The 23,887-nt window shown below is 41.9% G+C and overlaps 1 protein-coding gene across 7 annotated transcripts in view; it reads right to left on the bottom strand.

The window, feature by feature from the left end:
- Positions 1-23,887, bottom strand: part of PHACTR1 (phosphatase and actin regulator 1) — a 304,928-nt gene that overhangs the window by 142,785 nt on the left and 138,256 nt on the right. The window contains exon 1 of one of the 7 annotated variants that reach the window (XM_066188346.1): positions 2,450-2,702. The exons of the other annotated variants lie outside the window; for them this stretch is intronic. Within the exon in view, the coding sequence (XP_066044443.1) occupies positions 2,450-2,702 (253 nt within the window). Of the gene's footprint in view, positions 1-2,449; positions 2,703-23,887 lie in introns of those variants that run through there. 7 annotated transcript variants of the gene reach the window in all.

Here is a 23,887-nt window from a genome sequence, read left to right as displayed (position 1 = left end):
TATATAAACTATACATTATTTGAATAGGAGGGTGGGGGTGCTCACATTGCAAAGTGCTGTGCATTTCCCTTATAAAAAGTAGTAAGTGGTCCCCTTTCTAAGTGTTCTTTAGGCTGTGCAACTGTGAGGATGCACAGACATCTTGAGATCCTGACAGGTTTCTCTGTATCTGAACTGGTCACAGATTTTTACCTGACCTATCTGATATGATCATCACATAATTTCAGTTCATTATATCATCCTTTCCCTCCAAACACCAAAAGGTCTAGAATCGGTATTCACCAGAAAAAAAAAAAAACCCTGGTATTTTTCAGTGCTGAAAAATGTGTCAGAGTCAAATCAGTGATTGTCTCCAGGCAGCATAGGTGGGACTACAGTTTCTTTACTTTCTGAAAGAAACTCACAGCTATGCATCTGTGCATACTGGTGGGGAAGAAAAGATGAAGGTTGTACTGGTATTAGTTACTTTTTAAATTATGATCTTAAAAGTCATCTGCATGAGGCAGAATGAAATCCTACCCCACAGAAAGAGGGGGCAAAACCAGACTGATGACATGCTCTGGAAGCCTGCTGCCTGGGAGCCTCTCTGCTCTATTCTTTGCTTCTCTAGGGTTACTAGATTATCTCCTGCCAAGAGGCATATCCTGCCCTCAGAGTATCTAATGGTTTGAAGCTAAATAACCAAACACAGAAAAGGAAGCAAATCCCTAAAATACAAACCTATTAGTCTGCTAAGAGGTACAAGTAACTGGAGTTATACATTCATATGCATCCATGTGTACAAGTGTGCCTTAAAAGGGAAGAAAGCATATTCTTTTAGTACTGTGCTAAGATTTCAAGTACAAGGTTCCAAAAAAACCCCAGCAAAAGATGTTGATGCATTTAAGTATAAGGTCGATTCAATTAATTTAGGAAAACATATTTTTATAAATGTCTTCATTTGCTTTTAAGGATAAACAAACTACACCAATACTGTAGAGTAACTACTACTGCTGGACATAGCCCTTCCTTTAACATCTGTGGGGCTTGCTGTCAGTAGCAGCACATACCAGGAAAGGAAACACTCAACAATTTACATAGCATTCACCAGATTCTTCCCTCAGCTGTCGTGGCATAAGCAGAAAGAGTGCTTAACCCATTGTGGGTTTCCAGGCTTCTCAGGCTATCTTCTCCCTTTTCACCAAAAGCAATTCTGTTCAGCTTTAGCTGCTTTTTATTCAAAGAAACTATAATCACACTAGCAGGATGCTAATTCTGAAGAGACATTAGCAATAACCTCGGTTACTTTGTTAAACTGCAGACCTATGGTTGACAAAGAACCATGAGATCCCAAATAATATTTTATTCTTTTGGATAGAGCAAATGAAAGCAAAGTTGGTTAATTAAAATATTATTATTATTATTAATAATAACAACACTAACCTTAATCACAAAAGCTGAAAAATGAAGTGCCAACAACTACTAAGAACTTGAGCTTTCAAATTCACATTTATCATCAAAAAAAGTCTTTCCCTGACCTTCAGAAAATGAGATCTGTATACCACATCAATTAATAGGAACCTAAGTCGAACACCTTCAGTTCTAAGTAACATGCAAATCCACACAGCAAAGCAAAGTAATACAACATTGAACAAGAATGTGGAGTAACATCTGGGAGGCTATTTTTTGCCTGAAAGCTTTTATGCTCCTCCTAGGTCTCAGCTTTTCCAAATTGCTGACTTTGGCAAAATCCAAAGAATTTGTCATTGTTGCCTTCAAATATTTGCATTCCTAGAAACATAAAAAGCATATACTTACCTGTAGCAACACCTGTGATTGATTACACCGTCACTCTCTGAATACCCTCTAGAGGTTTTGCTCAGTCCCGAAAGGAGAGGGGGAAGGGATAAGAACAGTTGGCTGAAGAGCACTATATTAATTCCAATAAAAACACAATTTCCCCCATGCATTTGACAGCACGATGAAAATCACACTAGTGGTATTCCTGATAAACCAGACCTTCCAGATACTCAGTTGAGTCAGGCAAACTCTATTGCAGCACGACAAGGAAAAAGTTGATGTATCACGGCAAAAACCCTCATCTAAAATTCTTAGGAATGGGAACAAAACACAATCAATACAAACAGCGATTTCTAGAGCAACTGGGGAGAAAAGGGAACGGAACAAAAAAGAGAAGAGTTAACTGTTAGCACTGCCTTAACTGTTAGCAAAAAGCTTCTGTGGCAAATGAAGGGACCTGTCCCTTTTGGCATCTCCCTGATCGACGACAGGCTGAATCAATGCCCAGCGCATTCCTCCCGCGCCTCCTTTCCTCTTTCCCTGGGATCTGTGGAGGAGCAAGCCGAGCATCCCAGGCTCCGACGGGAGCGCACACATGTCCGCGCACCCCCCAAGCAAGCACACGCGCTCCCCTGCCTCGCTCCTACACCCACAGGATCTCAGCACTCACCGTCACGGGCTTCCTCCCCGCGACTGCAGTTGCTGCAAATGTGTTTGATCTCCTTGCCTATGTGATACTGTATCACAAACGAGACATTGTTGTTAGTGGTGCCGGTGGGCTCCTTCAGAGGCTTCATCCTCACTAGATAGAAAGCTTTCTTTTTAGGTTTCTCTCCACTCATGTCTGAAACCGAGCCCTGCCTGCAGCCAGCAGAAGGAAAAGCCAGCATCCCAGGCTGCCTGGCGTGCGTGCAATCCGCCATCCGCTCCCGCTCGCCTCGGTGTTTAGCTGCCACACACAACAGGGATGAAGGGGAGGGCTGGGGGAGAGGGGGAGGCGGGAGGCAGAGCAGGCAGAAGAGCTGCCTGAGCCTTGCTGCCTGCCCTCCGCGACCCCGCTCCTTAACCCGTCCCCCGGCTGGGCTGGAGGATGCTCAGCGTGTCCCCGCTCCGAGCCGCTCCCTTAGCCGCGGGAGCCGGACACATTTGGCGGCACGGCGGAGCCTGGCACACCTTTGGCTACCTTGCCGCCTGCGAACACCCAGGAGGCAGAGCCTCCCCTGGCTTCGCGCTCCCGCTGCATCCCCTTCCCCCACGCCCTGCCCCGTCCCCGCAGGGCCCGGAGCGCCCCGGGCCGCGGCCCTGCGGGATGGCGGGCACAGCCCGGCTCTGCCAGCGCCGCCGTCCTCCGGCCTGGAGAACACGGTAACAGGGACGGCAGCCCAGCCCGTCCCACGGAATTAATGATGTACACACAAAGAACTGTCCGGCAGCGGGCTGCAAACCCTCCTCCCCGGTTCTCCATCGTCGGCTGCGGCTCAAGGGGGCACAGGGGCACTCCGCTTCAGCTGCCCCAGCAAAACCAAACCCCACCCGCTTTTCATTCTTGATTTTTTTCCCCCCTTTGCTCCTTATAAAAGCCAGATAAGGTGCTTGGTCCGGCTCGTGCAGGGCTTAAGAGGGCAGCCGTGGACAATGGCTGGCACTGCCTGGTGACTTCGGCCCCAGAGCCCCGGCAGGGGCACTGCTCCTCTGCGGCAAAGGCTGACCCACAGTTTGTGACTGCTTATCTGGGCGATGAACTTCTTTGTCTCCCTTGCCTCCTGCCCGCAGTTGCAGCTGCTCCGGAGAACGGCCTAATCATTCCAGGCTGCCAGCATTTCCAAAACTCCTCCTGCCTGAAGAGATTATAATCCCCGGCCAGACACACTGCAATCCCTTACTGTCCAGCTGCCCCCAAAATGCTGTGTGTTTCCACGGCACGGTAAACAACCCAAGCTGCCCAACCTGCTAAAGCAGCAGCTCTGGACAGTGCCTGTGACATGAGAACGAGAGGAGTGGGGGTGAAAGATGCTTGCTTCTTGCAGGTTCTGGGAAGGAAAGCCTGAAGAAGAGATGATAACCTGAGCTATTCTGGCTGCTATTAGAGGAATGTGAGTGCTGGTTCTTTAAATCTTCAGCAAGCTATCAGTTTAGCAGGCACTAAGCAGAGAGAGTGCAATTGGGGCAGATGAAACATGACAAAGAATAATGCCATTCTCCTCATTTTTAGCCAAAGCCCTGACTCACTGTTAGAAGAAATCCACTCATTCTGCAATTCTTTACCATTTCCACATATTGTTGCCCCATGTTTTACTGCAACATGAGGACAAAACAGCCTTGATTCTCTTGAACTATACATGAAACAGTCAGTGAGACTTTTGCCTAAAGAAGACAGAGGAGAAACTTAAGGATTCAGTGTTATGGTTTTCCATTTTCTCAAATTCACGCATGCACAAACACACACACACACAGAGGCACACAGAAGATGCATACAATGAAACTGCTGACCTACTTGTTCTGTGTCATTCTGATGCAGGTCTGACTTCTCATCTGGCACTCCTGGGAGTTGAAACCAAATGCAAGGCTTTACTTTTCTCAGCAGAGTTCACAATTCAGCCTAGGTGCTATCAGATCTCACAGAAATACAGACTTGAAGCAGGCTTTCAGCAGAATTACGCTGGTCACCAAGCCACACAAGCATCCTACACACTGGGCTATGTATGTGGGTTTATGCTGAATAGAGTCGGCCACCTCAGGTGATGTATTGCCCCAAAGGACTTGATTTTGCATGTGTTGCTCACCTAAAATTCCTACCCATTTCATATAAGTGGTAGGAGAACAGGGAATGCACAATTATTCAGGAATAAACAGGTGAATTTCCCAAATGTGTGTAGTGCGTAGTTCTGAGTTAATGCACTGAAAAGTCATCCCTTTGAAGGCCTGATGCTGAGATGCTGTTTGCTATGTTACACATTTGGAAAGTAAAGGCTGGGAAGAGTTTGATTCTTCCAGCAGTCAGACAGCAGTTCAGACTCTTGCAGTAGAATTCCCTCTAACTTATTCATTGCCTTTGAGAAAACCTTCAGTTTGGTTGTGATTCAGAAAATAATTAGGTGAGTGGAAGACATGATCATAATTCACCTTCTGAACTTGCTTAGAGTTCACAGCTGTCACTGGTACTCAGTACTGCTGCATTACGGAAATGGGTCAGGAGAGGAAAGCACATTCAAATGTCAGCTTCCCTGAATCTGGGAAATATAAGTGTTAATGAAATGCAGGGTGAATTCAAAACTGGAATATCATATCTGTTGTCTCAGGGCAGTTCTGGGGAGTAGTGCCTCACCTGTCTTAAGAAAGAAAACTAGAGTCATACATTCTGAAGAGCTGAAGACCAGCAGAGCTGGTCTTGTAAGACAAATGGTCTTGTAGTTCAGGAATTGGGTAAGACTTTGAACATGAAAAACTGGGTCAAGTCATCAGTCTTTTGCAACTTCCCTCTGTGACCTCAAACAAATTATTTGCAACCTCTTGATTTCTCAGCTCCTTGCCTAAAGAACAGTGATAGTGACGTTTCTGTGTTTCAGACAAATTTTATGAAATCATAATGTAAGGTTCTCTGAAGGTTCTCTCTGTATAGCACAGAGAGAATACAAACTTTTCAAATACAGAGACTTACTGCTTATAGTGAAATGAAAGGGGGAACAGGGAAAACATGTTTCATGAGGATTAGCCCAAACAGTTCACTTGCTCCGGATTAATTTTTTTTTGTTTCACTTGATTTTATTTCAACAGTTTTTATCCCTCCTTTTGCAACTCATTTGATTCTAAAGCCATAAAATTCAACTTGGATCTGAAAATAGACTTCATATCCAAACACTGCATTTTATATTGACTCTGGTATTATCTCCCCAACCCAACTTTTAGACAGGGACAGAAGTAACTTCTTTCTCAGGCAGAGACTAGAAGATTATCACCTACATTCTAGTCCAGTCTCACATGTACTCCATTCTGTGAAAGAACCATCGAATATTACCAGAGTGGACTGAGTTTTACAAGCAGATCCCAGGACACTGCAGAAGCCCGGCTGCTATGACATGTTTGTGGACGATTGGGAATTAAATAACTGGTGAATAAGAACCCCAAATTAACATGGAGAAAGCCCAGTGCATTTTTGCTTCCAGGTGCTATGTATTTTGAATGTAAACAAGCCCTGAAGCCATCTGCTAGTATGTCTCCTGTAACATGCTCTTTGCTATAACATGCAAATTGCCTTCATTCCTAAGAGCTAGCTTACAGAGAATCTGAATTTGCCACAGCTCATAAAACAAAAATAAGTTTAATTATGATATGTTTAATTATGGTGAAAGCTGCCACTGCTAATCAGTTCCAGGACAAATAATGTAAAATGTATGTAGTACAGTAGTCCTGCAGAAAAGGACTTGCTTTGCCTTTTTAAAGTTAAGTGAAAAAAAAAAAAAAAAAAAGGTCTGATAACTCTTTCACTGCCTCAGTACACAGCTACGAATCTTGGCATAATTTGATTGCACAGTGGACAACTTAAATCAATGAACAGGATGTCAGATAATTCATTATTTGACAGTGAATCAACAAACTTACATCCTATTCCCAGCCCACATTTGCTTCTTCTATAAACTTGGGAAACCATTTGTACCTTCAGTTCTTTCACCCCTGCAGCCTTTGCCATTAAGGAGAGTGCCACTTTCATTGTTCATAAAGAAGAAATCGAAGCAGCATCTCCTTTAAACAGATGACTACTGAGATATCAGTTCTTACCTGCATCAAAATCTCTGAGGCTTGACACTGTCATACCATTTTTCCCCCCTTTCACCATGTCTTCCCATGTCAGAGATCACTTGGCAAAGAGTCTTTTTTAGGGACACTGCCCTCAAAGAGCAGGCAAGTTTTCAGCTGCATTCTCCACTCCACAGAAAAGAAGATTCCCTTTTACTTCTTTCTCTAAGCTGTGGCACTGTGCAAATTGCCAGTCAGGAGACCCCTGAAGTGTGCCTTATGGCTCTTAGTTGAACAACATGGAGGTTTCTGTGTGGGCTGAACACTCTCTCTTTCAGCACAAATAGGTGGACAAAAGAAATTGTGTGGAAGCCTCTGATCCTTGTTTCTTCAACACAAATATTGTCTTGGAGAGCTGTAGTGTTCCCCTGAAGAAGTGATGGCACTGTCCATGTGAAAATGCTAGACAAATTCAAGTCCAACAAGGCAGCATCACTTCTTCTCAGCAGTTTAGCCTTTATAACCAAAACACCATGATTCATGTTTTACAGTCTACTTAGGCAGTGATGTTTTTACTGGGATGCCCCTGTACTTGGCAGTTTTTAATAAATATTTTGCTTTCCTTCCTATTTCCTCTGCTCATGACACTAAACATCCCAGTGAGAATAAAAAAGAGATAAAAGATAAATAAATTAATTGCCAGCTGCTCTGGTGATTAATGCATACATCAATGTTGTGCTACACATAGTGATACAAACTGATCAGCTTGGAGTAAAGAGGAAAATATGTACAATTTCATCACTGACTACAACACAGGAATCAGCCCCTAGCAGAGTACTTCCTTTGGTAACATCTTCCATTTACTTTTTTAAAAAAATGCCCTCAAAACCACCCCAGGACAGCTGACATTTGTCAAAGGAGTTTGTTGCCAGGTGGAGAATCTTTCTAGTTGCAATGCACAACCCAAAACTAGGTACCCGAATATTTTAGGTTTGCCAGGCAGCTACTGCAGCTGGAAGACTCTGGTCCATGGCAGCGGCTCCAGGGTGCTAGGCTGACAGTATTTCTGCTTACTACTTGGCACATCAGCAAAAATGGGAGGGCAAGGAGGAGGGAGAATCAACCTGAGACTCCAGCAGGCCAAAATAGAATATGACCTTTTTAGTTTTACATTCTTAAGCAACAATCCCAGCTTACTCCAGGCAGTCTTCAGCCCAAGAGAGCCAGGTGATGAGTGCTGCACAAACAAAAGCAACCTGAAGGAAGAAGAAAGGAAAGAAAATGTCCCTTCCTGGCCTTCCTTCATTACTTCTTCAATACTGCTGAAGCATCACATGTCTCATTCTTGCTCTACCTGCAGGGCTCTCCACATCCCGTGCACATGCTTTGCCATGATCGAGCCCTCTCCTTATTTAGGAGAAGCCCTGCTTTATTTCAGTGTGATGCCATATGGTGTGATGGAAGTGAACAGAAAAGGTTACACATAAAAAACACATAAGCTTAGGAACACCTGTTTGCTGCAAAAGTGAAGAACTACTGATAGCAAAGGCCTTCTAAGGATAAAAAGGAAGAGGTCATCCTACCTAGCAGGACAGATGGAAAGTTGCTGAGCTGCCATTTGAATGCCCAAACATCTACGTGCAATTAATCCCCAAAGGCCCCCTGAAGCTAAGGGTAAACATCAGCAATGAACCAATATTCTGGAGTTCTAAAACAGCTGAACAAGCAACCATTAGCATTAGATGATGCTGAAAGGAAGACAATCTTTATGCTGAAGTTATAGCTGAAGCTCTTGCTGTAGCAGAGCTTCCCTGCAAGTCCTAGCACCAGAGCCATTAGTCACTGAAGTCATAACAAGGTCATTACCTCCCATTTTAGAAAATCCACTCTCAGTTTTTGTATCTAATCTTGATGTGGCATGCCCTGCAGTTTTATGATGGGCTTGGAGCACATTGCACATCCTGCATAACTTTCAGAGGAATGGAAACCTTTTTTTGCCTTGACAATAGACATAGGATAGAGCAAAGGCGTGAATTGGGACTTGATAGCACCTCTGCATGATCTAAACTGAGAGTTTGATATAGTTGCCATCTTGAAGTTAGCAAAAACCATGGTCCAAAAAACCTCACGGCAATTACAAGATTGAAACCAAGGAGGAATCTGAATTAAGTCCTGTGTGGGCAATTTAATAATTCCATTTAGGAAGGATCATATTTAGCGTTGATGTGACAGCCTGACCCTGATAATTGCTTTGCCCCATGTGTTTGGAACTGTGGGAATACACTCTACTAGTAAGACTCTCCACAAAATACGGGCCTGACCCAGTGCTTATTCAAGTTAATTGGAATTTTTCCATGACATTAGCCGCACACCTTAACATATACCAAAAATCAACAACTCTGGTGACTTGAAGACTCAAATCATTGTAGCAGCTTCCTTGCTAGTTACTTCCCTGCTTGACACTGAGAGAATTGTCACACACCACCCCACCCCAAAATACCTTTTTCTTTCTGCACATAAATAAAGAAACAGCTCTCCACCTTCTGCTTTCCTTCCATCAAACCCAGAACTGTCTTATATGAACATGCAGAAAAATATTTTTAAAAACCTCACAAAACTAAACCCACAGTCAGGTATCAGGCTGCATCTATAATTCCTCACAAGGTTCTGTTCCCCCACAGCCTGCTAAAAAAAGCGCAGCGGGGGGAGAAGTCAGTGTGCCTGTGTGTACCTGTGTGTCTAGCAAGCCCCTGGGGGAAAAATCTGGCGCTGACTTTTTCTTGTCACAAATGCTCCTAGACAGCAAAAAGGGAGGGTGAAGGTCCAGAGGAGGAGTCCAAGCCTCTAGAGTAAATAAAGGCATGCCCTGGTCCCATTTGGCTGAGAAACAGGCAGAACTGCTCCCACATCATGGGTTAGTTTTATACTGCTACCTACAGATATAGAAAAGCAGGCACTTAAGGTTTTGTTGGCTCCAAGCAAGACTACATGTTTGAAAAGCAAAGCAAAGAAGGCAATAGGAGGGTTCCAGAGCTGTGCATTACAGTTGTTTCATAAGAGGAACCTTAATTTGGACAAAATCAAATGTTTTACTTAAAATAACAAGGAAAATAAAGCAGAAGCCTTGGATTTACAATATGCAGTAAAGAAACTTGAAACTTGGTGGAACCTAGCAAGGTTCTACTGTGACAAATTTATGACTTGGAACAGCTTTTTCTGGACACTCTTGAATGCAAAGAAAACCCAGTAAAGCAGGTCACAGTCGTCATGTGTCAGGATGCCACTATGGTTTTCTCCATATTTTCTCAAGAATTACACATTTCTCAAGATAAGAACAAAAGAAACAATGCTGAGAAAAAAAAAACAACTACTTTTCATTGCTGGTGCCTGGAAATCCTGGGCCAACTTTAGACACCTGAGAAAACATCAGTCTTTCTAGAACTGCCACTTGGGATATCCTGAATCTATCCCTTTGAGAGTGTGTGGGATAGACATGAATATCACAAAATCCCAGAAGTCTAGGACCTCCTGTCACAACCCCTAAAGGACTGAGCCATACACAGACTTTGCTGGAGCCAGGGCAGACAGAGCACTGAGTCATCTGGCTTTAAGGAAAATTTAAAAAAATAGGTCAAACTGAACTTCCCATCACAGGCAATTGCAGTGAAGTCAATCAGTTCACACACGCATTGCTCTCAGCACAAACTGCCCTTGTATTTCTGCCTACATAACTAATCAAACTAATTCCTGATCATATCAAATAGCGTGGCTTCCCCAAGAATGTACAGACTAACACTCCTTGATGATAATTCTTACTTATGAAAGTTGCTTCTCAGGTCAAAATTATGGAGAAGGATCACACTGCAGGAATCTTTGTTGAAGTAATACATCCAAAGTAAGTAACAACGTGGCTTGAAATTGCTAGACGGACCAAAAGATTTATTTCCAAGCAATTAAATGGATAGTTATTATCTCAGGAACTCTCTATTGGCTACTGAGTACCAGCCCACAGTAGACAAAGTTACAATCAGCACATAATAGGGATGACTGGATTTTTTGCCTTTATAAATGACTCATTTTAAGTCTGTTGCTTGCAGTTCAGAACAGTTTACTTGAAGGTCAGGGATATGACTGTGCATGAAGCACATTCATTTAGGGAACACTTTCACACAGAAAAGGAAACAGTAAATGAAGAAGAATATGTTTGACAGACTTGGCCCCAAAGAGCTCATTTGCAGCAACACAGTTAGAGACTTTTACCCAAACTTTCCAGGTCAGTGGCCTGGGACTTGCCATGTCTCCTGTGTGCCACTGGGGCAACCACACAAAACTAACAGGTTTTCATTTCAGTTTTTCAGAAAACCATAATTCCTGTGATTTCCAGTATCAGTGTGTCTAAAGCAGTCTGAGAAAGTCACAAAATGCAAAATCTTTGGAGGATGGAGGAATGGGGAAAGCCACACAGCAAGTCTGGTAAAGTCAAATTTTGACCAAGCTCTGACCAAGACAGAGGATGAGAGGCTGAGCTGGGAGAACAGGCTAAAAGTTCATGAGGAGTAATGGAGATACAAATGAACAGGCAAGCAGGCAGAATCAAGTGGGAAGATGAGATGAGGGGAAGTAACATTCAGCCAGAAGAGAAAGAAGAAAAAGGGAAGGAGAAGGAAAAGAGAGAAGATCAGGAAACCTGTGAACACCTCCCTAAACTTCCAGGGTGACTTTGAAACAACAGACCCTCCCAACCTTCAGGGGCTTCCCTACCACTGAAAAGCATTTTGCAATAACACATGAACAGTGCAGGAACCCGAGTACTGAGGCAGCTGCAAAGGCTGATTAAGGTACAAATGCTGGCAAAGCTGTAGGGGGAAGCTTTCAAAAGTATCTGCCTCCACTGGGCCTGACAGCAGCACACACTGTCAATCACCTCACTTCAATAAGTGCTCACATTTTTCTCAAATTAGAAATTAAGACAACACAAATCCCTAGGAATAGCATACAGTTTCTATACATATCACCCAGTGAGCTAGCAGCATTGAAGTGAAGCAAGAAGCTTCTGACATTCTCATGAGTATCTTTTTCAGTCTTTCCTCCTTCAGCATAAACATGGGGTCCTCTGAATGGTACAAAACCTGCATAAGGAACTTCCAAAAAGAAGCAGAAAAAAATCCAGTTTCTACTCTCCTCTTTTAAGCCCCTGTTTGCTATGGGCCAGTCACTTTTCATCATCAGACCCCTACCCCTTAGTCACTGCTTGTACTTTCACTGTGGATTAGTGTGAAGCACAAGCACAGAGGGAGAAGGTTACATCAGTCCCATGTCATCATTCTCCTACTGTTCCCAGAGTTTAACACAACCAAGCTTTACAACACCAACAATATGTGCACCATCAACAGGTCTTGCTGACAAAAACCCATATTAGGCATTATTTTCCTCTTTAAAACCTTGAATAGTAGTCAACACAAAAAAGCTGCAGTGTGCTAAAGGATCTGAAGAAATAGCTGTATAATCAGTTTTTGCTGAAATCCTGGAACATATTTTAATGTGAATCATGCCAAGCTCTTTAATGTCGGCCCATTGGTTAAAGCCTCAATATCCATCCAGGCTAGATTTTAGTAGTTTCTTAGGGGCTTTTATAAAAGCGGGAAATATTTACAGCTAAAGTCTAATTCAGTTTTTCCAGTGATGCATTGCCTGTAGTACTCTTCACAATCTTAGCCATCGTGTGCGTAAATTATTCACAAGAAATAAAAACTGAATCCTAATATACGATAATTGTGGAGGTTTTATATATTCAACTGCTTCACCTGTATGATCCATGATGTCTCTGTCAAAACCTAAGTCTCCAGGGAACACAGGTAGCAGAAAGGGCAGGATTTTCCTTTCTCTGAGGTTTAAACCAGAGAAGAATGTGACTGAAGGCTGAACTAGAAGGACTGTAGTACAATACACATTTCATTCACAGTGAAGTGAATGCAGCAAAATAGTGCTAAAACCCACTGCAGATCTTTTTTATTACTTTGTATTACAAAAATTCCAAGGGGCCCCAGAAGAACTTAAGGACTGCAGTATACAATGTACTCTGACATTTTAACAGACTTTTTGTCCTAATGATCTTCAAGTTTCCTCTAGTGCAGTCATCCTCTGGGCTTAAAGCTCAAGTCAGCTTCAAGACTTTGTTGGTTCAAGACTTTGGGAAAGCTCTAAGTGCATCATAAGGCCAATAGCAGATGGAAGTTTTCAATCATTTTATGGGTTACTGCTGGAAATACATCACCAAAATGTATACTAAGAGGTCAAACACATCTATGTTCCTTACATTACCATGAACAGCTAAGAACGTAGTGTTCATAGGCAGTACTTGAAGAGCATGCTAAGAAAAGAATCATGAGAGAACACAGTTTGCATTCTTGTGACACTTGCACTGAAGCATGTGTTTATGCCAAAAAAAAAAAAAAAAAAAAAAGAATCCCCTCCCCACAACAGTTTAAGGTTTAAAGGTGACACTACTAATTACTTAGAGCCAAGCATAAGACCAAGTTGCCCAGGAAAGTTGTCTATCTCTGTTGGTTTTCAAGGCTGGAAGGGGTAAGTCCCCAAGCAATCTGATCTAACTACGTCTGCTTTGAGTTCTGGATGTCTCATCCAAACAAAGTAATTCTCTGATTCTAAAACATTTGATCAACAGTACCTTCCTCTGACTTGTACATCTTTGAGGTAACAACCAAAGGCAATCTCAGGGGTGCGTGACTGACCTTCTGCACTCTGCAATTGCAACTTCTAAGCTTTCTTGGCAGGGTAACAGTTTTAAGCCACTCAGACAAGATATTTGAGTGGGATGTGTCCATGCTACAGACCTTTGCTAAGAAGCTGGTGAGCTGTGCTCATGGGAATACACACAGCTTTTCAGTTTTCTCCAGAGAAGCCGTTTGGCCTTCTTCCTCAGGGAGCCTGCAAGTTTTCCTTCTTGAGAGATCTCATGCACTATAAGCTGCAAATAAGCTTTTCATACCAAGGCACTATTTTTTTTCCCCTGGCCATATCTTGCCATTTTTCTAGCTGTTTCAAGAAATCCAGAATTATGCGTATCTTGTAATTATGCCTTGTAATCTTTCTGATAAAGGTTCTTCCATGACTTCCTAGCCACCTCCATCTGAAGTAATGCCACCTCCACAAACTGGTTGCCAGAAAACAGCTATCCTGGGAAACGCAATGTGTTAAATGGCAAAGGACTGCTCTGCCTGCCTGAAGGCATCACTATTTTGATATCTGCACAGAAACATGCTGAGGGGAAAATGAAAAGGCTACCAGCCCTGACAATACAGGGTACTAGCTGCAGCTGCACATGGGAGAGGAACAGGAATTCTGTGAGGCCAATCTGGCCTTCACGTGGAAATGCAGGGACTGTTAATGGGGAACAAGTGTTTGCTTTGCTCTTTCTCTTGTTCTTCTGACTAAAGCAGGACTTAAAAGGGAGACAAGGTGAGAAAACAAAGAATATGGGTTCTACAGAATGAAGCATCTTATTATAAAGCTATTATGAATAGTTGGCTAGATGCTTAGCTAGGGGATAATGAAGTTAGCAATTAGAGATGATGAATGGTTGAAGGGGCTTCATAATGATATGGAAAGATTTTCATCTTTATTTCAGATAGGCTGAATTCAGGTCAAGTCAGTACCAACTGAACATGAATGTCATCTGATTTATTTCATCAGGTTTTGTGGACTGAGCTTGGTCCCTTGCAAGCTGTTTGGGACAAAGGCTTATTCATAAGTAATTATCTGCAATAAGCACCTCCACTTGCATGAGGCAGGGCTTTAAACAAGGTACTGTTCAAACAGCCCAGCTTTGAAAAGGTTACAATTCAAGCAGATAAAACTGTAAAAGTATTACTTAAATATGACAAAGAGAAAGATGGCATTGTTTGTCTAATGCTTTACAGAAAAAATGTGCTGGAGCTTTATTTGAATCTATGTTCAATTATGAGCCAGTTCTTCCTGTCTGGGCATTTGGAAATTGCACAGAGCCTGTTGGGCAAAACTGCAGTCTATATAAAGAAGCAAAGAACATAAGGTGCCCTTTACTAGCCACCATGTTCATCAGCATCTTTCAAGAGTCTGCTTCTGCTCTCACAAATCTCCCCAGTGAGAAAGAGAAGGCGTGTTAGTTAGTACCAAGGAATGGCGTCAGCTTCTGGCTTGCTAGCAAGGGCTATAAACAACATTATCTTTACACAATGGGCAACTTCTCTTCCACTGGCTCACTGTTAGAGCAGCACTGGGGCTGGCAGGTCATAACTTGTAGTTCAGATCCTCTCCTGAAATTTTTGGCAATTCAGAATTATGAATCCTCTATCTTTTACATTTGGGAATAGTAAATAAATACATGAGATGAGAGGTATTGGTGACTGGAGATTTAGTTAAGGGACAAAAAGACGTAGGGAAGCTGGAGGAAAGAAGGAATCTAGGAAATTTAGTTGATCCTGGAAGAAGAAAAAAATAAAACAAGGACAAAATACAGAGAGCTAATACACAGAGACCCTAGAGAAACTGCAGTGACCTCACCCATCAGTGGGGTTATACTGATAGAGTCCATTGTCATTGTCACTGATTTAGCATGGATTTAAAATTCCACGCACTACAGTGCTTCATCTAGCACACTGCTAAGCAATGCTACTCTGCTGCATGTTCTGCTTTGAGTCTGTGCAATGGGACCACATTCGGCATTTGCCGCAGTATAATCATATTAAATAACTGGACTGTGCAAACTTTTTAAACATTAATTTCCCTAAGTCCATAGAAAGACTAGTACAAAACTAATGGTGTGGAGGAGTATGAATGGGAGGTTAACCCGTCATCAGCTCCCCATTCTAGGCTGCACTGTCCATACAATTAGATTTTGTATTTTGACAATTGTACCAGAGGTTATGTAATTACAATTATATGAAGTTTGAAGCGTGGAGTTCAGGACTAGCACTTCTGGAGCTGTGAATGCCTCCAAGGCAGGAATGTGCTTATTGAGCTACAACCAAGTAATATTAAATTGAGGCATCTGATAGAGGAGGTGGAAGGCGGTATCTTCATGGCTAGGAAGAAAAACGTACAGCTTTGTAAGGAGAGACAAAGGGATTCTAGATTTGGATGGTACAGGAAGTAATGTCTTTCCTTCATTTCTTTCTGTGCCTTCTCCCTATCCTCTGAGAACAGACAGAAGCAGGCATTTTGGAAAACAAAGGAAGGTTTGATTCAGGAGAAAAATTAGGAGCTAGCTGAGGTGCTAGATCAGTCTAGAAAATTCTTCACTCTCACTTAAACTTGTGTGTACTATTACTTATTCTTGTGAAGTTTTCTTTCATTGTTAAAAGCCCATGGAGTGAATAAATCTGTCTTTACATTCTGTCTCCTGCCACATTTGACTCTGAACACGTAACACAGCATTTTTGCTGCACAGTAATAGTGACATTGAGACAATTTTACAGACATTGAGATTTCCAGTGCATAGCCTCAGATATCCAAAGGCTTACAGCTGTCCAGTGTCAGAGCTGGTCATGTTAGGTTTGACAAAATTATATAATTCAGGGACACTGATCAAGAGAATGCTAGCTTTTAGGAAAATACTAGGAAAGACGCATAGTCCTGAGGGTCCTGAGGCATGAAGGACAACGCCCTTAACCTTTGTTTTTTGTTCACATGTTTTGAAATTGATGGTGGTTATTCAGATATAAAACACAGGTCTCAACTGCATCACAGAAGCAATTTAGAAAATACACTTTGCCTCTGCATATTAGATACTTGTAAAGTTTAGGGTGGTTCTTCCATGTCTCAGTAGACACAGGAGGTGCTGCAAGCCTGACTCATTCGCCTCTGTTGACAAGAAGCATGGCACTGTTTCAGATGAGACACTGTAATATCAATGTCCTCTAGTTCTAACATCTAAAACTGTGTGCTAACATTCTGTAAAGTAATACCTTCCAACTGTCTACTGCTTGGGAGGACGGGTAGTTGTCTACCTACCATTTTAATGAAGATTACAGTTTGTTTGTAATTTTTCAATTGTTTCAGGCATTACTTGCTGGTATCTTTGGCTATAAAAGGTGCTATAAAAGGTGGAATGACAGGTCTGATAAGACACAAGGCCTTTCAAAAATGTGAAAATATTTTTCAAACATAGTTGTGCTGATAAAGATTTTTGATAATGCAAGCATTGCAAAAATAGGTTTCCAGTAAACAATGGATTTACACACTTGGGATGACTTAGTTAAAACCAAAATAGAACAGGGAGATGTCACAATGCAAAGCTTTGTGTTTGGATGGTTGGTATAATTTTATAGATTTAATCTCTGTAGATTAATCATTCTCTGTAGTTTACTGTGCTCACAAAATTAAATACACTGAAATTCAAACCAAGGATCCTGAAACAAACCCAGCCAGAGGCATTAACAATGCTCCAGTGAGTACACTGGCACACTTTGATATTCCAGGTCAATGAAGCTTGTTCTAAGCAAAACATCTGGAGCATTCTAAATCCAGCTTGCTTTAAAATCTAAATCTATGCTGAGCTTCTCTTCATTTCTTTAAGATGCCTTTTAATTACAGTCCTGATCAATGTCATTTTGCAAAAATAATTTCCTGTGCTACTTTCCCCATTAACAATTAAAATTACTATTTTCTCTCATTCTACTCCGGATAGCTTCTCAGAGCAGAGCATTAAAATCTTAATTTTTGTTCATTAGCACTGATTTTTGATCCAAATACAGAATTCTAATGTTGGTATATGGTATGAAGGTTTTAGCATTTAGTCATACCTTCCCCTGCCTTTTTCTTCTCTCAGAGCTGGATTGAAACAAACACTTAGGGTATTTAAGGCTAGGTATAGATCCAAACTAAGAAAATGAAACTTCATTGCTTCTTAAGACTTTTTAAAGGGAGTCACCAATATCAAAATTGAAATGCAAGGAGTACTTCCAACCCACTAAATTGATAAAGAGTTATTTAAATAAGCATTTAACAGATTTTGTGTTTTATATATATGTATTCACCCAAGTGAAACTGGGCATCTTTGGAGAATGCACTTTCTTGGCAAAACCCTAACGCTATCACTTTCTAGCCATAGGCTATTGTACAAAAATTCCACACCCTTACCCTTTGCCCCCTTTTCCTCGTGGAAAAAATGTAACCAAATAATGTTTCTCCTGCGCCAAATAGGCCCCACCTGCAGCTGCATTCTCAGCCTCAGTGTTGGAGAACATCTGTGTCTCTGAGGCTACACTGTGAGTTCATTCACTCTGAAAAGCAGACAAACAAGCCAGGCACTCTTCATTCCTCAAAAAAAATTTTTTTTTTTTAAATTTACCACAATACTTTAAGGCCTCTTCTAAAAAAGAAGTCCCAGAGAAGTTTGTTTGATAATTCTCCTCCTGTATACATTGAAATTTCATTTTGGCCTTGTCTAATGGGAAGAACATCCCCCTGAATCTGTGTCAACTCTTCAGTGGCTTTACCTTCCCCCATAAAGCTATAAATCTCCTACAAAGTCAGTGCACAGATTAATGCAGAATTAAACACCCCCGTCATGTTAAACTGAATGCAAATACATGCAAATATTACTTTAAAATGTCTTTTGCATTGCTCAGTGTAAGGCAAGTGAACCCATGACTACAGATGTAATTTTCAAAGAAAAAAACACACTTAGAACCTCTCTGGCCACACTATCTTCAAAGAGAATGATTTCCTTGCAGTCTATATTGCAAAAAGGCTTCTTATATGTCTTAATTTAGATATTGTTTTATGGATGCAGAGTGGAGAAAATCTACTACTCAGTACTAGTAAGTCCAGCAGAATTCAGTACTTATGTAGCAAGAGCCCCATTACAGTGGTGATCATTAGGGCATCACTGACACGGCAAGATCTTCCCAGATACAACAATACCTAAAGCAGAGCTAAACTGCATAAACAGACACAGAGCACCAGAAGAAAACCCTAGTTTGTAATTGTACCGCACTGAGTTCTGGAAGCCTCTGTAAAGATACGAGGCTTAGTGACTAAAGAAAAGACTCAGAAGGAGCTCCTGTCCCTTTACATGCAAATGTACTTATCCTGTGGATAAGTAACTGAGATACAGCAATGTCTTGCACAAACTGACTGTATATCTGAAGTAGGCCTGCAAGACAGACATCAGGAGAGAGGAGCTTACTTTTAATGATGGCTGCAGTCAGCCCTTGTAGACATATTCGCTTAAAAATCTCTCAATATCTTGTCAAGAAGCGGCTGCAAGTTACTACTACACCTAGGCCTGAGACTGGCATTTGCTTCAGAAGAGCTATATCCCCAGAAAGCAAGATATTGCTGCAAAAGGATGCATGGAGGATGACACACGATCTGGAAGAAGCACTGTGCCAACACATTGTGCCATGCAGATGCTCTGTTAACAGGCTGTGAGAAGAACAGGAAAGAGCTGGCATTTTTCAGCTTCCTCAGGATTAGTGGTAAAAGCTAGCAACCGCAGTGCCTACTGAAAAGAAATATCGAATGTGCGTGGGTAGTGTACAGGCTCTTACGCCAAGATGCAGAAGCAGCATCTCAGTGGTGGCTTTCCAAGCTATTTGTTTTCCTTTTTTGTTTCCTTTTCTAAAAAAAGAACTACTGAACCATATTCTGGTGCTTAGAAGCCTCCCAAAGATGATGCTTCCAGTGGTATATAGGTTTTTTTGCTATTGCACAGACCTTTGTTTTTTACATGTTTACAGTAGCATACATGCGTTACATATAAGAATGAATACTTTGTTTACCTAGAGTGTCCCTAAGGCGGGCTGAATTATTGAGGTCTGAAGTATCTCCATCCTTTTTCCTGCCCTGGGGCTGATTGCTAGCCTGCATCTGTCAGTCACGGGAACTGAAAGTTAGGTGGCCAAAAATAAAAGCTACTGCAAAGAAAACATGTTTTACAGAAAAAAGTATGAAAAGAAAAATCTATAATTATCCAGTCACATTAGTGACAGTGAGATCCTCCCAGCTTTCCAACCACGTACAATTAGCAATTGTTTTAAACAATCAATGACTTAATTACAGCAGTAACTTCCCATTACATTTCACGGGGAATGTATTATTTGGTGGGGCGCATTAGAAACTATAAAGCAGTACTTTCGTTTAAAAGACAAGCAGAAGGAATACCAGGGTAAGCAGTATATGCCTGAGTACTACACGACTTCCTAGCAGCATTCCTCTCTGCAGTGCCAGTGGCTCTTTTTCTTTTGGGGTACACTTTTTCCTCACCAAATGAGACCTGAAGCCCCAGTCAGGCTCAAAATGTATCTCTTCCTGCATGCAGAATCTCACCTACCCGCCCAAAAAGCACACGGTGGTACAGCACATGCAATCCAGCAGTGCAATTGCCATCTATCACCCTCTTACTCTAGGTGACACATTCAGATGTGGCTTAAATAAGACAGGACTCCTGTCAGTAACCACTTTTCTCTTTGAACACTAAATTGTCGATATGTTCCTAAGCTTTTTTGTCTCTTTTTAAAAAGCTTCTTACTAGCAAAGATTAATGACTTTACTGTCCCTGTGAAAAATGGTGAGGGAAGCACTGCTAAGCACAGCTACGATTTATCTATCTATATATAAATCCTACTGCTTAGCTTTGATTTGCCGCAGAAACACATTTTTAGCTTGGTATGAGATACTCATTTGCATCAAAGCAATTGATAAATTGATGCCTACCATAAGAGCTGGCATCATAATCTAGTACCTCAGGCTTTTGTGGTTCATTATCATCTCAAGAGTGCCCAGGTCTCAATTCAATTACATGTTTCCAGAATTCAATTTCAGTTTCATGTAGTGATTGTAGACTTCTAGATTCTGCCCAATAAAGCCAAGAAAAATATTCCTATTGAGTTTCAGCTGGTGCCTGGTTCCTTGTCCTGCTGGCCATTGGGCATTTCATTACAAGTGACAGAAATCTGCATTGCTGGGACACATGTTGAAGGATCTACTGACTGCTTTTCACAAAATCACTGTTGCTTTGATAAAAGAAGCAATTGCTTACATGCATTCTAAATTCTTAGCTTCCAGGCTGGATGGAGCAAGGGCCCTCACCAAGGGAAGAGCCACCTCATTCAGCTGCAGGGAATGCATCCTATTTTGGAACCCAAATGGCAAGCCTGTTGCTCAGAGAACATATATTCTCTCAGTCTCTCAAGAAAAGGCAAGCCAACACAGGAAACAGCTAGGGCATGCATTTATAAATGTAGTGTTTCTGTCTTTCTAGCCCTAAACAAGGCTGAGTAATGGCATGTCATCACTCTGCTTTGGCGATGGCCTTCAGGTATGCTACTGCTTGCTTGGAGGGAATGAGATGAAAGCAAGCCAGCAACAACCTGTCCCCATCCTTCAAACTCTCTGAGCATCAGCCACACTCACTACATCTTTGCCAGCCTTCAGTGCCAAACCTGGTATCCCACTCCCCTGAGCTACTGCTTCAGTTTCCAAGATTAGTTGGAATGAGTTATCTTCCCTGGTGCTTTGCCATTTACAACCTACAGATGCCGGGAGGCAAGGAAGGCACCGAGAGTATGTCCTTATGCAAACATGCACATTCACATAATGCACAAAGTTGGCCCGAGAAACAAAGGCACACACCTGACACAGTACTCCATTCTAGATCATTTACCTCTCTTTTAAGGATGATAAAGTATATCACAAACTAGTTCACAGAACAAATTTAATATTTTGTTGCATTCTTGAAATGGGTACTGTTTTTCATTGTCTTATCACATTCAGTCTCCGAGGTTATGACACAATGAAAGTTTCCTTGCAATAATTGCATAGAGGCTTCAAAAAGAAATTTGTTTCCCTAATGGAGTGTCACCAGATGATGATTAATTTGTCTCTCCCTTGAGGTCTCAAAAGAAAGAAGATTTAAAAATAACCTCAACCAAATAAAAAAAGGCCTATCTGAAGGTTCATGTTTTCAAATATGACTAGTGACTACATGGGCCTAGCTTAATATGCACTGAAGACTTTCAAAGGCGAGGGGTGAGAATTTTCTAAAAGGCAGTCCCCTTTAAAATGTGTCCAGCCAGCCACATTAGCAAACAAACAAAAGCACAATTGTTTGGGAAATGTAAGCCTAAACACCACCAATTTTAATCCCATCTTCAAATACAATTCCTGAAATGACAGCATGGACTTCACAAGCAGAGAGCAGAGAAACAGCAGACTGTGACTCCTGCAGACACAGTCACACGTGACAAAAGCAGGGTTGCAAGTGCAGCAATTGTGACAGAACTTCTTCAGGAAAACCAGCTTGTAAGCAAAAAAACTCAGGCACTAAACAGGTCAAAACCATTCCAAAATGACTCAGAAGTCTCAGAGGCTGAAAAAAACGGGACAATTTTAATGGTTAAAAAAAAAAAAATAAAAAAAAATAAAAAAATCCAACCCTGTTCTTCTGAGAAGCTATGCATCAGAAACAGAAGTATGAACACAAGCAGGGCTGGTTTCCAATTAATCACTGCTACAAAAAATTCTTGGGTAATCTACACTGTGGATGGACAAAATCTTGATGCAACAAGGAGAGAGTGTGGCATCAGCACAGACTGTGCCCCATTTAAACATGAATTTGTAGCTTCTGATTTGCAGTCCACCCCTTAGGACAGTTTGGGTTGGTCTGTGGATTTGGTAACTAGTGTTAGTGCCTACGATGAAGATCATCAGAGACTCATAACCATGGTTTCTTTATTTTGGGTTGGTCCCTGCAAGAAATGTCTGTGTTTAGCCACTGCTGATTCGATTTTTTATCAGATGGTTTCCCCTAACCCTCCTCAGCCTGAGAGCTTTCCAAGACCAGACATTTTAGTGGCCACTCTAGATTGGTGGTGCAGGGTTCATTTTGTTAATTCCCTTTTTCTTTGAGCAAAAAATCCCAACAAATCACTGTTCAACACCATGGCATACAGACTAAAGGCCTCTACTTCCTTCTGCTGTTTAAGGCATCTGTAGATAACTGATAAGGATTACTTATCTCTGCAGATAGCTTATGTTTTGGCAGAAGGGGGAAAACCCACCACCTCTGGCCTAAAGGAGGATTCTTAAGTGCAGGTTAGTCAGTCCTGCTGCTCATGACTGCACACTCACGCCTTGGAGCTAGTGCATCTCCATGGCTTGTGAATGGGCCAAAGCTTCTTTCTCATTGTGATAAATATGCAGAACACCACGCTAATTAGCTCAGTACACTGCTAATGTAAGATAGCATAAGTCTATCAAGTTCAACATGGCTAAACCCTTTATTCTCACTTGTGATGTGACTTACAGATAGGAGTAACAAATAACAGTCACCTGAATGCTAAATCTGTCTCTCCCCTCAAAGAACTACACTTGCTCCACATCTTGTGCAGATGAAATATCCCTGGGCATCTCCTCCATGTGAGATGAACACTGAATCATAGAAGCATTAAGGTTTGAAAAGACCTCCAAGATCAAGTCCAACCTTTGACCAAACACCACCATGCCAACTAATCCATAGCATTAGGTGTCATGTCCAGTAATTTCTTGAACACTTCCAGGGATGGTGACTCCACCACTTCCCTGGGCAGCCCATTCCAATGCTTTACTACCATTTTAGTGAAGAAACTCTTCTCGATGTCCAACCTAAGCCTCCCCTGGCACAATGTGAGGCCATCTTGTCCCATTGCTGGCTGCCTGAGAGAAGAGACTGACCCCCACCTGGCTACACCCTCCTTTCAGGCAGTTGTACAGGGAGGTAAAGTCTACTCTGAGTCTTCTTCTCTTGAGGCTGAACACCCTCAGGTCCCTCAGCTGCTTCACATATGACTCACTCTCCAGACCCTCCAAGCAGCTCGTACTGGCTATACAGTATAAGCCACGTCCATGAAGAATTAGAGCAAAACAGGCAAATTTAAAGTATGTGTGGTTGCAGCTTGGGCACAGCAGCAGAGTGGACAGGCCTCTCCATGCCATTGATCCCACCAACTTTCTTTCAGTGCTCATTTCAACACCCGAAGTTTTCCCCAGGAGATATAACTCTCATCTGGGTCAGGTCTCCAATGAGTAGATTTGCTTTGCCTTTGGGAAATAGAAAAAGTACATTTGGCTAGTTACATCATTTAGATCTTTTCACTCCACTCTGTAACTGCTGTAACTGCTTAGAGTTGCAGAAATAAAAGGAGAAAAGCCATTACTTCTTTATTTAATTCCTTCCCTAAAAATGTGATCCTTCCCCCTTCCACTTCCCATCGTTATTCTCAGCAATTTTTTATTTTAGTTACTAAAAAAAGATACAATACTACTTTCAGGTTCTGTTTGATTTTTTAAAATTAAAATAAAGATGGCTCAGAAGCCTCACGTGCTTAAACAC

The sequence above is a fragment of the Chamaea fasciata genome, unplaced genomic scaffold, assembly GCF_029207755.1.
Source record: "Chamaea fasciata isolate MVZ Bird 193981 ecotype frontalis unplaced genomic scaffold, bChaFas1.0.hap1 SCAF_1, whole genome shotgun sequence".
NCBI classification, from domain to species: Eukaryota; Metazoa; Chordata; class Aves; order Passeriformes; family Sylviidae; genus Chamaea; species Chamaea fasciata.
Note: the sequence above shows the minus strand (reverse complement) of the source record. Positions and strands in the feature narration are given on the sequence as shown.